Source organism: Suncus etruscus, chromosome 4, assembly GCF_024139225.1.
Source record: "Suncus etruscus isolate mSunEtr1 chromosome 4, mSunEtr1.pri.cur, whole genome shotgun sequence".
In the NCBI taxonomy this organism is placed as follows: Eukaryota; Metazoa; Chordata; class Mammalia; order Eulipotyphla; family Soricidae; genus Suncus; species Suncus etruscus.
In genome coordinates, this window is record NC_064851.1 from 69103282 (window position 1) to 69117580 (window position 14299).

The 14299-nt window shown below is 40.6% G+C and overlaps 1 protein-coding gene and 1 non-coding gene across 2 annotated transcripts in view; one reads left to right on the forward strand and one right to left on the reverse strand.

The window, feature by feature from the left end:
- USP45 (ubiquitin specific peptidase 45) overlaps positions 1–14299 on the reverse strand; it is a 63198-nt gene that overhangs the window by 25935 nt on the left and 22964 nt on the right. Inside the window, exons 5-8 of the mRNA XM_049771326.1 lie at positions 13077–13216; positions 12136–12231; positions 7434–7564; positions 1103–1190 (exon numbers count right to left, since the gene is read on the reverse strand). Of these exons, the coding sequence (XP_049627283.1) occupies positions 1103–1190; positions 7434–7564; positions 12136–12231; positions 13077–13216 (455 nt within the window). The remainder of the gene's footprint in view (positions 1–1102; positions 1191–7433; positions 7565–12135; positions 12232–13076; positions 13217–14299) is intronic.
- Positions 10895–10997, forward strand: LOC126007509 (U6 spliceosomal RNA). Its single transcript, XR_007495069.1, has one exon. It is a non-coding gene; the product is annotated as a U6 spliceosomal RNA (small nuclear RNA).

The window sequence follows — 14299 nt, forward strand, 5'->3', positions numbered from 1 at the left end:
CGATAAGGTGCCTGCCTTGCTCATGCTAGCCTAAGAAGAACCGCGGTTTGATCCCCCAGCATCCCACATGGTCCCCCAAGCCAGGAGCGATTTCTGAGCGCACAGCCAAGAGAAACCCCAGAGCATCACTGGGTGTGGCTTAAAAACCAAAAACAACAACAACAATAACAACAACTACAGCAGACAAGAAGTGATGCTTTGGGAAATTGGTTTATTAAACTATTTTATTATGGAAGTTAATAGCTACTCAGGCTAGAACTGTACTGAACCCTGCTTAGTATTACGAGAAAGTCAGTTACTCATTCCAAAAATAATACAAAAGAAAATATTAGAATTTAGGGGCTCTGCACTCAGGAATTATTCCTGATAAGTTCAGGAGATCATAGGAATGCCAGGAAATCAAACTCAGGTCAGCCCCTTGCAAGGCAAGTGCCCTACCTGCTGTGCTATTGCTCTGTCCTGTACCTGAAACTCTTCAGAGTCCTTTACTTAAGCAATTTTAAATGAATTTGTAATATACAGTCAGAGGGTATTAATTAATATAAATAAAGGATTAAGGTCTGGTAAAAGAAAATCTTATAGGAGAGAAAAAATAGAATAGATAAAGAAAAACCAAACTATTCCCAATTTATATTAAAACTATGGTAGACTATGGTTAAGGAAGTTTTATATCTTTTTCTTACAGTCTACGTGCTACTCAGCAGGCGCAATAGTACAGTAGGTAGAGCATTTGCCTTGCCAGAGGCAGACCCAGATTTAATATCGCCAGCACTCCATATGGTCCTGAGCCCAATAGGAGTGATCTTTGAGCACAACAGAACCAGGAATAAGTCCTGAGCACTGCTGGGTATAGTTTTAACCCCCCAAAAAAATTAGTTTACGGGGCCGGAGAGATAGCATGGAGGTAAGGCGTTTGCCTTTCATGCAGGAGGTCATCGGTTCGAATCCCGGCGCCCCATATGGTCCCCTGTGCCTGCCAGGAGCAATTTCTGAGCCTGGAGCCAGGAATAACCCCTGAGCACTGCCAGGTGTGACCCAAAAACCAAAAAAAAAAAAAAAAAAAAAAAAAAAAAAATTAGTTTACATGATAAAGAAATCTGACCTTTGTTTCTTCTGTTCTCACTGCATCCAACAGATAATGAAGAAGTTCCTGGCTGTCTTGTTGCTGAAGACTTTTAAATCCAGGGGCTCTATGATTTAAAAACAGTAAGAGAAAAACAACAACAAATCATATCATGATACATCAATAATATATAAGTATTTAAAATCAGGTTAAAATAACATATAGTTGAAAACTTAATTTCTTCCTTTTCTCCTCTAAATAGACAAAGTATGAATACTAGTCTAATTAAGAAGAGAGAAATCTTAAGTGTACTATAAATATCACTAGCATTTAGTAGTCAAATACTATGCAATTTGGGGCTGGAGAGATAGCATGGAGGTAAGGCGTTTGCCTTTCATGCAGGAGGTCATCGGTTCGAATCCCGGCGCCCCATATGGTCCCCTGTGCCTGCCAGGAGCAATTTCTGAGCCTGGAGCCAGAAATAACCCCTGAGCACTGCCGGGTGTGACCCAAAAATCACACACACAAAAAAAAAAAATACTATGCAATTTACTTAGAATCTACTATTTTTCTCAGCTTATAGATAAGGACTCAACGTTATTAAACAGGGGCCAGAACGATTGCTCAGTGGTAGGGCGTTTGCCTTGCACGTGGCCAACTCAGGACCAACCCCGGTTTGATCCCTGGCACACCATATGGTCCCCTGAGCCTGCCAGGAGTGATTTCTGAGCGCCGCCAGGTGTGGCCCAAAAAGAAAAAGTTGATTTTAAATCATTTGCAAAGTCAAATAATGTTAACATATACCCACGCACACAAACAAACCAGTGTTCAAATTCAAGACACTATAATCAATTTATACTTATACCTTAAATTATCAAAAGATAAAGACTATTTTCTTTGGTTTTTTGTTTGTTTGTTTTCAGCCACACCTGGTAACTATCAGGGGTTACTCCTGGCTATGCTCTCAGAAATCGCTCCTGACTGGGGAACCATATAAGACGCTGGGGATCAAACCACAGTTGGTCCTAGGCTAGTGCTCACAAGGCAGACAGCTTACCACTTGCGCCACCACTCAACCCCTAAAGACTATTTTTCTTAAAACAAGAAGCTAAAATTGGTATCCCTGTGAATTATTTCTTTAAAGGAATCAAGATTTTTATTTCTTGATCATTATTTAAAATAAATAAAATTAGATTCTCCAGCCCAGAAAGATGGAGTTTTGTGCTTTAAATTTTTTGTATGCTTTAAAATTTTTATGAGTTGTCTTAGAATATTTGACAGCTTTTTTCTTGTAATCAATATGTCTAGAAACTCATGTCAATATATTCATACTTAACAATCTAAAAAAAATAAGATTAAAGCCTACTCAGAAGAGACACAGAAGAAGCAAATGTTTATTTGATTGTAATAACTTTTTTTGTTTTTTTATTGCAGTAACTTTAAAAAGCAATATTTTACTCAATAAATCTAAATGCCAAGGATGAACACTTTTGGGGTTTTTTGTTTGTTTTGGGGGGCACACCGGAGGCTCTCAGAGGTTACTCCTGGCTCTGTGCTCAGAAACTGGCCCTGGCAGGCTCAGGGGACCATATGAGATGCTGGGAATTGAACCCGGGTCTGTCATGTGTCAGCCATATGCAAACACCCTACCATTGTGCTATAGCTCCAGCCCCAAGAATGAACAGTTTTGTTTTAAATGCAAACAAATATTAAGCTTAAAAAGTATTCTTAGCGAAGATAAAGGAAGAACTATATCAAAATATAGCTTATAGTAGTAAAGATCAACTTCCAATAGTCTCATAATATATATATTATAGAGCAGAACCATAGCTCAGTGGTAGGGCATTTGGTTTGCATGCAGCTGACCCAGGACGGACCTGGGTTCGATCCCTGGCGTCCCAGGTGGACCCCCAAAGCCAGGAGTGATTTCTGAGCGCATAGCCAGAGTAACTCCTTAGCATCACCAGGTGTGGCCTCAAAACAAAACTATATATATATATATAATGTAACATATATAACATATAACACAAAAGTGTTATAAACATGAATTTTGTTTGTTTGTTTGTTTTGGTTTGGGGGCCACACTCGGTGATGCTCAGGTTTTACTCCTGGCTCTGTGCTCAAAAATTACTCTGGCAGTCTCAGGAGACCATATGGGATGCCGGGGATTGAATCCAGATTGGCTGTACACAAGGCAATCCTACCCATTGTGCTATTGCATGCACAAACATGAACTGTTTTACCCTTGAAAATTAAATAAGCTCATTCATACAGCCACTGACATATAATCATTCTTTGAGTCCTTTTACTTGTTTGTTTTGGGCCACAGCTGGCTATGCTCAGGGTTCACTTCTGAATCTGTGCTCAAGGATCACTTCCAGCAAAGCTCTGGGACCAGGCTTTGAACAAGGTGGCAACGTGCATGGCAAGTACTCTACCCACTATACTATGCCTTGGGCCTCAGTCTTTTGGTACTTATAATTCAGTAAAACCTTCTCTTCCTCCCCTGGTGAGCCTTACTTCCTACATGCGGTGGATAGAGCCCCCAACTTGCAGATCTGAGAGAACAGAAACCATGATGAACTCAAATCCTAATCTTATTTGGGAGAGGTAAAAAGTACATGAAACTCCACTTGTATTATAGCTATCAAGGAAAGCCAGAGAAGTGGAAGAAGACACGAAGGGGATTTGTTTCGCTCCTCGGTAGCCTAGGGACAGGTGGGAGGGAGGTTCATGGCCCTCAAAGAATGAAGGAAGGAAATCAAATTGCTGCTGAACATAGGAATAAACACCACCGTATTTCTGCTTGCAGCTCCATCTAAACCACACACAAATCACTTAATGCCTTCAAAAAAATAGAAGCAAACTATGTTTTAGTAAAAAAAAAAAAATGTAAAATCATGTTTTACATGTAGAAACCTAGTAAAGCCAGGGGTTTTTTTTATCTTCTTTGCCAAGGACTCAGGAAAAGAATCATAAAATTATTTATGGGACCTCTATTTATGGGCCTCTATTTATGACCTTTAATTTTTTATGGGACCCCTAACACAACACACAACTGAACTATCAATTCTATTCAAAATAAGGGTAATACTAGGCAATCCCATAAAATGTACCTTACTAAAAAGTGCTACTGTAGGCAAACAGAAAACTTTACAAAATCTCAAGTTGTCAGAGAAAAGAAATGTAATGCACACTCATAAAATAGGAGTGAACTGTCAAGAAAAATAAAGTTAGAATGAGAGAATAACTGGATAGGGTTTCAAGTGAAGATTAATAAGATGGTTCATAACTCAAACATTCTACTCCTATTTATCAACAAAATACCAAAATAGGGCCCGGAGAGATAGCACAGCGGCGTTTGCCTTGCAAGCAGCCGATCCAGGACCAAAGGTGGTTGGTTCAAATCCCGGTGTCCCATATGGTCCCCTGTGCCTGCCAGGAGCTATTTCTGATCAGACAGCCAGGAGTAAGCCCTGACACCACCGGGTGTGGCCCAAAAACAAAAACAAAAACAAACAAAAAAACAAAACAAAAAAATACCAAAATAAATTAAATCCAACAAATAAAGAAACAAGTAATGGAACAGTCAAAAGAATTCAACACAATACAAAATCTCAAAGAAAAACAGAACACAAAAGTTTAGGGTAAGGAGGGGAGAAATAAAAGACTTTATATTAATAGTGTATGAGCCTCAAAGAGTTCACACTAGCTTTCAGTACAGCAGAAAAAAAAATATAAGCATTTAAACCCAGACAGAGGCCAGAGCCAGGATCACTGTTCAAGCATGGATGAGCTGAGTCTGAAAGGAAGTCCTGAGGCAAACATTGCCTAAAGCTTCAAGAGAACAGACACAGCCTTAGGATCTAAGGCTGTGCCAGCCTCCTGCACTCTTCACTTATCTCCAAACCAGAGCAGCCTGATAATAAGATACATGGCTCTCCAGGGTCAGCGGGTTGTGGCTGGGAAAAGCATTCTTCAGTTATTTTCATTTTAGGTAGAGAGGAGGAAGGCAAAGAAGAAAGGAAAGAGTTGCTAAAGTGGGGGAAGGGGAAGTAGAGGAAGGGGAGACTATAAAGGGACCAAGATAGAAGACAATCTAGAAAATCCATTTGACAGAAGCCAACAAATTAATATATAAAACTCATAAATAAATCTAACATTAAAAAACTCAACAAATGGAGCCGGAGAGATAGCATGGAGGTAAGGTGTTTGCCTTTCATGCAGAAGGACGGTGGTTCGAATCCCGGCATCCCATAGGGTCCCCTGAGCCTGCCAGGGGCGATTTCTGAGCATGGAGCCAGGAGTAACCCCTGAGCACTGCTGGGTGTGAACCCCTAAAAAAAATTTAAAAAACAACAATAACAACAACAACAAAAAAAAAAAACCTCAACAAATGGGGCCAGAGTGGTAGTGCTAGCTGTAAGGCGTCTGCCTTGCAAGCACCAACCTAGGACAGACCATGGTTCAATCCCCCGGCGTCCCATATGGTCCCCCAAGCAAGAAGCAATTTCTGAGTGCATAGCTAGGAGTAACCCCTTAGCATCACAGGGTGTGGCCCCAAAAACAAGAAAAACAACAACAACAACAAAAACCCTCAACAAATGAATGCACTCTAACACTGTCATAGATGTTAAAAATAACCATGTTCAAAATGTCCAAATGCATAAAGTTTATAACTACCAATAAAAAATTGTTAAGGTAAAGGATAAAAAAGAGACAGATATTCAAAGACAGTCAATTAAAAGTAGTAAAATCATGGGGTCGGAGCTGTGGCGCAAGTAGTAGGGTGTCTGCCTTGCACGTGCTAACCTAGGACATACCTTGGTTCGATCCCCTGATGTCTCTTATGGTCCCTCAAGCCAGGAGCGATTTCTGAGCACATAGCCAGAATTAACCCCTGAGTGTAACCGGGTATGGCCCAAAAACCAAAAAATAAAATAAATACATAAATAAATACATAAATAAATAAACATAGTAAAATTAGGACTGAGGAGATAGCTAAAAAGGTCTGAAGCAGGGGCCAGAGCAGTAAGGCATCTATCTGCCTTGCTGGCACTAGCCTAGGACAAACGGTGGTTCAATTGAACATTGTACATATAAACAATAATATATAATCAATATATATAATCAATAATAAATCGGTCACATATCATGGCAAGTGACATATCTCTGGAACTACAAAAAAAATCTTATTTTAAATTTTGTTTCTATATGAGCTTCCTGGCAGGGTCCATTTTTAATATTTTATATATTTTGTGTAACCCTGGATTCTAACAAATATAATAAAAGCTAGTTCTCAGAATCAAAATGATAGCACAGCGAGTAGGGCATTTGCCTTGCACACAGATGACCTGGGTTTGATCCTTGGCATCCCATGTAGTACCCTGAGTGTGCCAGGAGAAATTTCTAAGCACCGGGCCAGGATTAATTCCTGAGCACCAATGTATGGCCCATAAATCAAATAAAGACAAGCTCTCAAATTTCAAGATTAGAGATTAATGTCAAATACTTCATGCTGGGGCAGGAGCCATAGCACAGCAGTAGGGCATTTACTCTGCATGCAGATGACCTGGGACAGACCTGGGTTTCATCCCTGGTATCCCATATGGTCCCCTGAGTCTACTAGGAGCAATTTCTGAGTGCAGAGCCCAGAGTAACCCCTGAGTGCCGCTGGGTGTAGCCAAAAAAAAAAAAAAAAAAAAAAAAACCAAACAAACAAACAAAAAACACTTTATGCTATGTATTTATTTCTAGGCAAGCGAGGATTTTTTTTGGGGGGGGAGGGGGGGTTACACCCGGCAGCACTCAGGGATTACTCCTGGCTCTACACTCAGAAATCACTCCTGGCAGGCTCGGGGGACCATATGGAATGCTGGGATTCGAACCACTGTCCTTCTGCATGCAAGGCAAACACCTTACCTCCATGCTATCTCTCTGGCCCAAGGATTATTTTTTAAAGAGGTCTTAATTACCTAGAGAAGCAAAAAATAACTTTGTCTCAAACTCAATCTTAAAAATAATGAAGCTAGGTTAGATAATCTATTATAGCAATAACAGTAAAGACTTTCTTATTTCACAACATCGCTACAACCGAAGTCAGGATAGACCTTTCAATTCTGTCTTTGTCACTGTGAAAGAAGTAACTTTTCAAATTTCAGCTTCCTTATTTATAAAATAAAACTAATCACTTCTATAGATTATAAATCTTAAGTTCATAATGGAAAGGTACAACTAAGCACGTTAGTTCTTTCTCTCGATAAACTAGGCAATAAGAGCAACGTAACAATATGTTAAAACTACTCACTAGTATACATATATTAGTATTTTGTTACTCAATTAGTTATATGAAGAACAAAGGTGTACCCACTTCTGACAAAGTTGATTAAAAAGAACTTTGGGAGAAAGTGGCCCTTTTTCCATCTCTTTCATGTTCTGAAGAAACAGGAACAAGGCTGAGGTCAAAGGTCCAGGGCTTGAAAGTTCCACCACTAATGGGTCCTTTAAAAACATGATCAACTCTATGTCAAACATACAATTTTAAAATATTAAAAAAAAACTAAGAATTATACTTTACTTAAATAATGAATGCTAACTTACTTCAAGTGTATTAAGAAACTTTAATGATATACAAAATATAGAGAAATGAAAAAATGAAATTAAATACCGTTCCTGAAAAAAATCATTCTCATATATCCTGTCCTTAACTTAAAAGTATCATTGTAAAATTGTAAAATCACAAGTTTCTTTTTTCTGGGAAGGGGTTCGTGATAAACACCCAACAATGCTCAGGTCTTATTCCTGGAAGGTACTAGGGAATAAACCCACGTCAGTAGTGTATAAGGCAAGTGCTCTACCCACTGTACTCAGGCCCCAGAAATCTTTAGTTACCTGCTACTAATGGTGCCTAAATGAGTTATCTGAGTTCAATGTGTGACAAACAGCCAAGAGGTTCTACTCTGGCCCAGAGCTGCTGGGGACTACTTGGGCCACACTCAACAGTGCTTCAGGACCTAGTCAATGTTGGGATGTACTCCAGCCTTTTAAGCAATGTTCTGACTCTTACAAGCAACGTTTTAAAGAGCAGAGAGAGAATTTACTGGGATTACATACTATAGTTTCAAGCAGAAAAAATACAAAAACAATATTATCTTTCAAAGCAGCCCCATGGAGATAAAAATCTAAGATGACTAAGTTTGGGCCAAGAATTTTTATGATACCAGGGCCAGTGAGGTAGCGCTAGAGGTAAGGTGTAGCCTTGCAAGCGCTAGCCAAGGAAGGACCGCAGTTCGATCCCCCGGCATCCCATATGGTCCCCCCAAGCCAGGGGCAATTTCTGAGTGCTTAGCCAGGAGTAACCCCTGAGCCTCAAACGGGTGTGGCCCGAAAAAAAAAAAAAGAATTTTTATGATACCTTTTTTGTTGTTGTTTGCTTTAGGGGCCACACCCAGAAGTGCTATAGGCTGACTCCTGGCTCTGCACTGCAGAGTAACTCCTGGCAAGCTTGGGGTGCTAGAGACAGAATATAAACCATCTACATGCAAGGCGAACACACTACCCCATTGTACTATTGTTCCAGCCCCAAAGAAATCCTCTTTAGTGTTTTCAAGAGTCAAGTCACAAGTTATATACATATTCTTTTTCCTTGTAAAACACACACATGAATCAATTGACTGAAATGATCATTAGTTGCAGCACTCTCAGGCCAAGCATTGCCAAGAACACATCTGTCACTGAAAAAAACTTATTGTTGCACTTAAGAAAAAAACACCTTGGGGCCGGGCGGTGGCGCTGGAGGTAAGGTGCCTGCCTTTCCTGCGCTAGCCTAGGACGGACCGCGGTTCGATCCCCCGGCGTCCCATATGGTCCCCCAAGAAGCCAGGAGCAACTTCTGAGCGCATAGCCAGGAGTAACCCCTGAGCATCACAGGGTGTGGCCCAAAAACCAAAAAAAAAAAGAAAAAAACACCACAAAGGACCACAGGGTATTATTGGGAAAATAAGAAAGAATCAACAAAGGATTTGGGCTTTGGGCAATTTTGGGGAGATCCTAGGGAACTAGGTATACCCTCCAATGGATGTTATCAGAAAGTGAAGATAGACTGTATGTCTTGATAAATACTACTATTGACCGGAGCAATAGCACATTGGGTAGGGTGTTTGCCTTGCACAAGGCTGACCAGGGTTTGATACCCAGCATTCCATATGATTCCCCAAGCCTGAGAGGAGTGATTTCTGAGCACAGAGCCAGGAGTAACTCCTGAGCGCCACTGGGTGTGCACCCCCCCCAAAAAAAAAAATACTACTGATGAGGGATATGAGAATGACAATGAGGATTGGTAAAGGACGCTGTAGTCATTCATCTGGACCAACTGAAAGGGTATGTGGGATAGTCTAAATAGTTCAGGAACCTTATCTTGTTTGTGCTGAGACAAAAATTATGAAATGGTTTATTTTGTCTCAACGTTATCAGTTTTCAGTTATCTAGTCTGAGGCTGGTATTTTGTGAGCTTGTTTGAATAACAAATGCTTAACTAAGGGTGCCAGTCCAGCTTCTGGAAGTCACAGGCTGCTCTTTTTAAATTCTTTCTCAATAGCTTAAAAAACATTATTAGAGTAGGCTCCAAAGATTCTTCATATGCTCATTAATAATACTACACTATACAAGGCCAGGGGAATAATTCAGTGGCTGGAACACAAGTCTTACATGCATAAAACCTCGATTTTCTCAGCGTCAAAATTAACAGCCCCAAATCAGAACCTACAAATTGTTGAAAACAAGGGAAATTTTACAAAAACTGAAATGGACAAGACACATTATTTTTGGTGTGGTGTGGGTCACACCCAGCAGTGCTTAGGGGTTACTCCTAGGAGGCTGAGGGGAACAAATAGGATATCAGGATTGAATCCAGGTGCAAGGCTAGTGCCCTACCTACAGGCCCCTTCTCTGTCCTCTACTCTGGCCCCACAAGACACTTACAGAGAGGTTGCAATAAAAATAACTGACAGGACAGGAGAGATAGCACAGCGGTAGGGCATTTGCCTTGCAAGCAGCCAATCCAGGAGGGACCGGACAGGGATTCAAATCCCGGCATCAATATGATCCCCAGAGCCTGCCAGGAGTAATTTCTGAGCACAGAGCCAGGAGCACTGCCAGGTATGACTCCCCCAATTAGCCCCTCCAAATTCAAATAAAATAAAAAATAACTGACAAAACTCAATTGATTCTAACGAGTCTTCAAAAGAAAAAAGGGCTCAGCTCGTCCACTAAGCTCCAGAAATTAGTAGTTGCTGATATTTAATAAGTGGCCAGTCCTGGCCAATATTTCTGTGGCATTCTCAGAAAGGGGGTTGGGTGCAGATTCCTCTTTCTGCATAAATTATAACAGCCAAATGCCACTTCCTATACCCTCTGGCAGAAGCAGACCAGCTCCAAGATTGAAATCAAATAATATGAGTAGCGGCCAGAGCAGTGGCGCAAGCGGTAGGACATTTGCCTTGCACACGCTAACCTAGGACGTACCCTGGTTCGATCCCCTGGCATCTCATATGGTCCCTCAAGCCAGGAACGATTTCTGAGTGCATAGCCAGGAGTAACCCCTGAGTGTCACCAGGTGTGGTCCCCCAAAAATAACAACAAAAAATAATATGAGCAGCTAAATTCTCTCAGGTGAGATGGGACTACGGGTCTTTGAATCTTTCCTTGTGAAATGAGACTGGAACAATCCTCCCTGCACTCTCCCTGCCACTAGAAAACCCAGCAGTTCCCACCCACCACAGCTATCTTCCTAGCTAAAAACAGTTCCTGACCAAGATCCAAACGAAAATAATGGTGCTCGCTTCGGCAGCACATATACTAAAATTGGAACAATATAGAGATTACATGGCCCCTGCACAAGGATGACACGCAAATTCGTGAAGCATTCCATATTAAAAAAAAAAAAAGAAAGAAAGAAAGAAAGAAAAGAATGGCCACCAGTTATTTCCCAGATAGATGGATCCTGGCTGCTACTACTGTGGCATTCTCAGAATAGTGTCTTTCTTTCCTTTCCTTTCCTTTCCTTTTTCCTTTCCTTTCCTTTTTCCTTTCCTTTCCTTTCCATTTTCCTTTCCTTTTCCCTTCCCTTCCCTTCTTCCTTTCCTTTTTCCTTTCCTTTCCTTTCCTTTTTCCTTTCCTTTCCTTTTCCCTTTCCTTCCCTTCTCTTCTTTTCCTTCCTTCCTTCCTTCCTTCCTTTCTTTCTTTTTTTTTTTTTTTTTGGATTTTGGGTCATATTCTGCAGCACTTAGAAGTAGCTTCTGACAGGCTCAGGGGATCATACTGGATGCCAGGATTTGAAACAGGGTCTGTCCTATATTGGCCACTTGCAAGGAAAACACTTCACTGCTGAGCTATCACTCTAGCCCCCAAGTGTGTGTTTCTTTCCATGAACTACAACAGCCCAATGACACCCCTTACACCCTCTGACAGAAATGATCCAGCTCCACAACTTAACCTTATCAAACTTCTAAGCCACAAAATTTCTTTTGGATCTGTAAATCTCAACACCACTGAGCAGGCTCTTAACACCATTTGATAAAATAAAAATTAAATTAAGTGTACCTTTAGAGAACAAAAACGCTTTACGGAAGCAAGTTTCTCTACTAACTATAAAATAAATATCCTAAACATTTTGATTAACAGAAGTCAAAGTCTTTGAAAAAAATGGGGGAGCCTTGGATGCAGCCAGATTCAATCCTCGGCATCCCAGTATGGTTCCCTGAGCCCTCCAGGAGTGATTCCTTAACACAGCCAGGAGTAACCCAGTACTGTTTTGTGGTCCTAAAAACAAAAAGGAGGTACAGCAAATACCTTCCCCAATGTGAGCCATAACTTCTATTTTTCGGAGGTTTGTGCCACACCCAGAGGCACTCCTGGCTTGCATTCAGAAATTGCTCCTGGCAGGCTTGGGGGACCTAAGCATATGGGATGCTAGGGATGGAACCTGGATTGGGTCAGTAGTGTCCAAGGCAAATGCCCTACCGCTGTGATTTAGGCCCCTGTCTAAAATACAATTACTCAACTGCACACCTTACCAATTGAGAATCTGAAGAAGGAAAAATCTTGAGTTTTGTACCATTTTCTTTGATCTCATTAATCAGCTCAGTAAGAATGTAAGACTGCGACAAGTTCTAAGAGAAACAAAAAGTAAAAGCCTTCTGATTTCATTATAATAAATGTCTGTAATTTTATAGAATATTCTCAGTTCCAAACTTCTTATAACATAGCAAAATATATTTTAAGATTGTAAAATTGTAATTAAATCTTATATCTGATCAATAAAACTATTACTGATTGAACAACATTAAAATAGGGTCATTCAGAAGCACTATGGCAACAAAAACTGATTAAGTATGTGTGTATAATGACTAAAGAAAGTATGGAATCAGGAGTCGGACAGATAGATGGACGTAGGGCCTTTGCCTTGCATGCAGAAGAACAGTGGTTCAAATCCCAGCATCCCATGTGGTCCCCAGAGCCTGCCAGGAGAGATTTCTGAGCATAGAGCCAGGAGTAAACCCTGAACGCTGCCGGGTGTGACACAAAACAAACAAGCAAACAAACAAAAAATGTGTAGAATCAAATACAAACTAAGGGCTGGGGAAGCAGCTGGTATGCTGGAGTAACAAATTCTGAATGCATGAGGTATGGGCACAATCCATAGCCCACAGGGTCACTGGTGCATCCTCAGGGAAAATCACCATGTACAGACTCAGGAGTGACTCTTGAAAACTGTCAGGTAACTTGAATAAGTGAGGAGGGAGGGAAGGTAGGGGAGGGAATGAGGAGGGGAAAGGAAAAAGGAAGAGAGAAAGAGAGGGAGGGAGGGGGAGGAGGATGGGGTAGGGTGTGGGGGAAGATAGAGAGGTAAAACAGAAATTTCTAGAGACATTTCAGTCATTTGTAATCTATAAGCATGTCAACAAACAACTAAAATAGTACTTTACAATGAATAAAACTTTTTGATGTTTTTTACCTGCAATACTGCATTAAAAAAGCAAGTATTTCCTAAATTTGTAATTCCTTTTACAGATGTTACACTGCTGCCTTTTCTTCCCTTCTTTTCACCTATATCACATGTTTCTTCACAAAACTTTATGATCCTAGAAACTGTACCTAGAAAAAACAAATAGCATGAATACAAAGTTAAATATAAATAACATAACTGATAAAATTAAGCAAGATTTCCCCTCAGAATTAGAGTTCCTGAAGAATGAGAAGACAAACATAAATGTTTTGTTTGTAAATTAAACTGCTAATGTCAATAATTTTAAAATATTCAATTGTGCCTCATACCATACTGCAGAAAAACACTTCAGTGGTGCTCAGGACTTACTCCTGGCTGTGCACTTAGGGATCACTTCAGGTGTTATCAGGAACCATGTGCAAGGCATTGTTCTATCTGGATCTATAACTAAGCTACTATCAGCATTGAACCATGTATGGTGAGCACTTTAAATTGTTTGCTAAATAGCTCAGGGAGAAACCCAAAATTGTTATGTGTCCAGGTCCATCTTACTGAGCTCTCATGGCCATTCTAAACCTGTTGTCATTGTGTTTCACCATTTTTCCTGTGCTTTCTATTTCTTTCCATACATATGTCATTTGCAATTGGATTTTCTGAATTGCTTTTTGATCTTAATGATTTCTTGGCTTTTTATTAACACATGAAAACATTTCACTTGATAAAGATGACTGGTGATTCCTAAGACTTCTTTTCTAAAGTGAAGCAAGATAGTTTTTTGGTTTCTTTGTTTTGTTTTCTGATAATTTTTGTTTGTTTCCTTTTAGTCTACACCCCAAAATGCTGAGGTTCCTTCTTGCTCTGCAATTAGGAATCACTTCTGGTGGTGTTCGTGGCACCTAAGGGATGCCGGGGGTCAAACCCAGGTCAGCTGTGTGCAAGATGAGTGTCATATCTGCTGTACTACTGCTCTAGCTCCACTAGATAGGTTTTTTGTTTGTTTGTTTGTTTTTGGTTTTGGATGACACCTGGCGGTGCTCAGGGGTTACTCCTGGCTGTCTGCTCAGAAATAGCTCCTGGCAGGCACAGGGGACCATATGAGACACCGGGATTCGAACCAACCACCTTTGGTCCTGGATCGGCTGCTTGCAAGGCAAACGCCGCTGTGCTATCTCTCCGGGCACCTAGATAGGTTTAAGTTGAACAAATTTACTTAGAAAGCTGGGAAAAGAGTG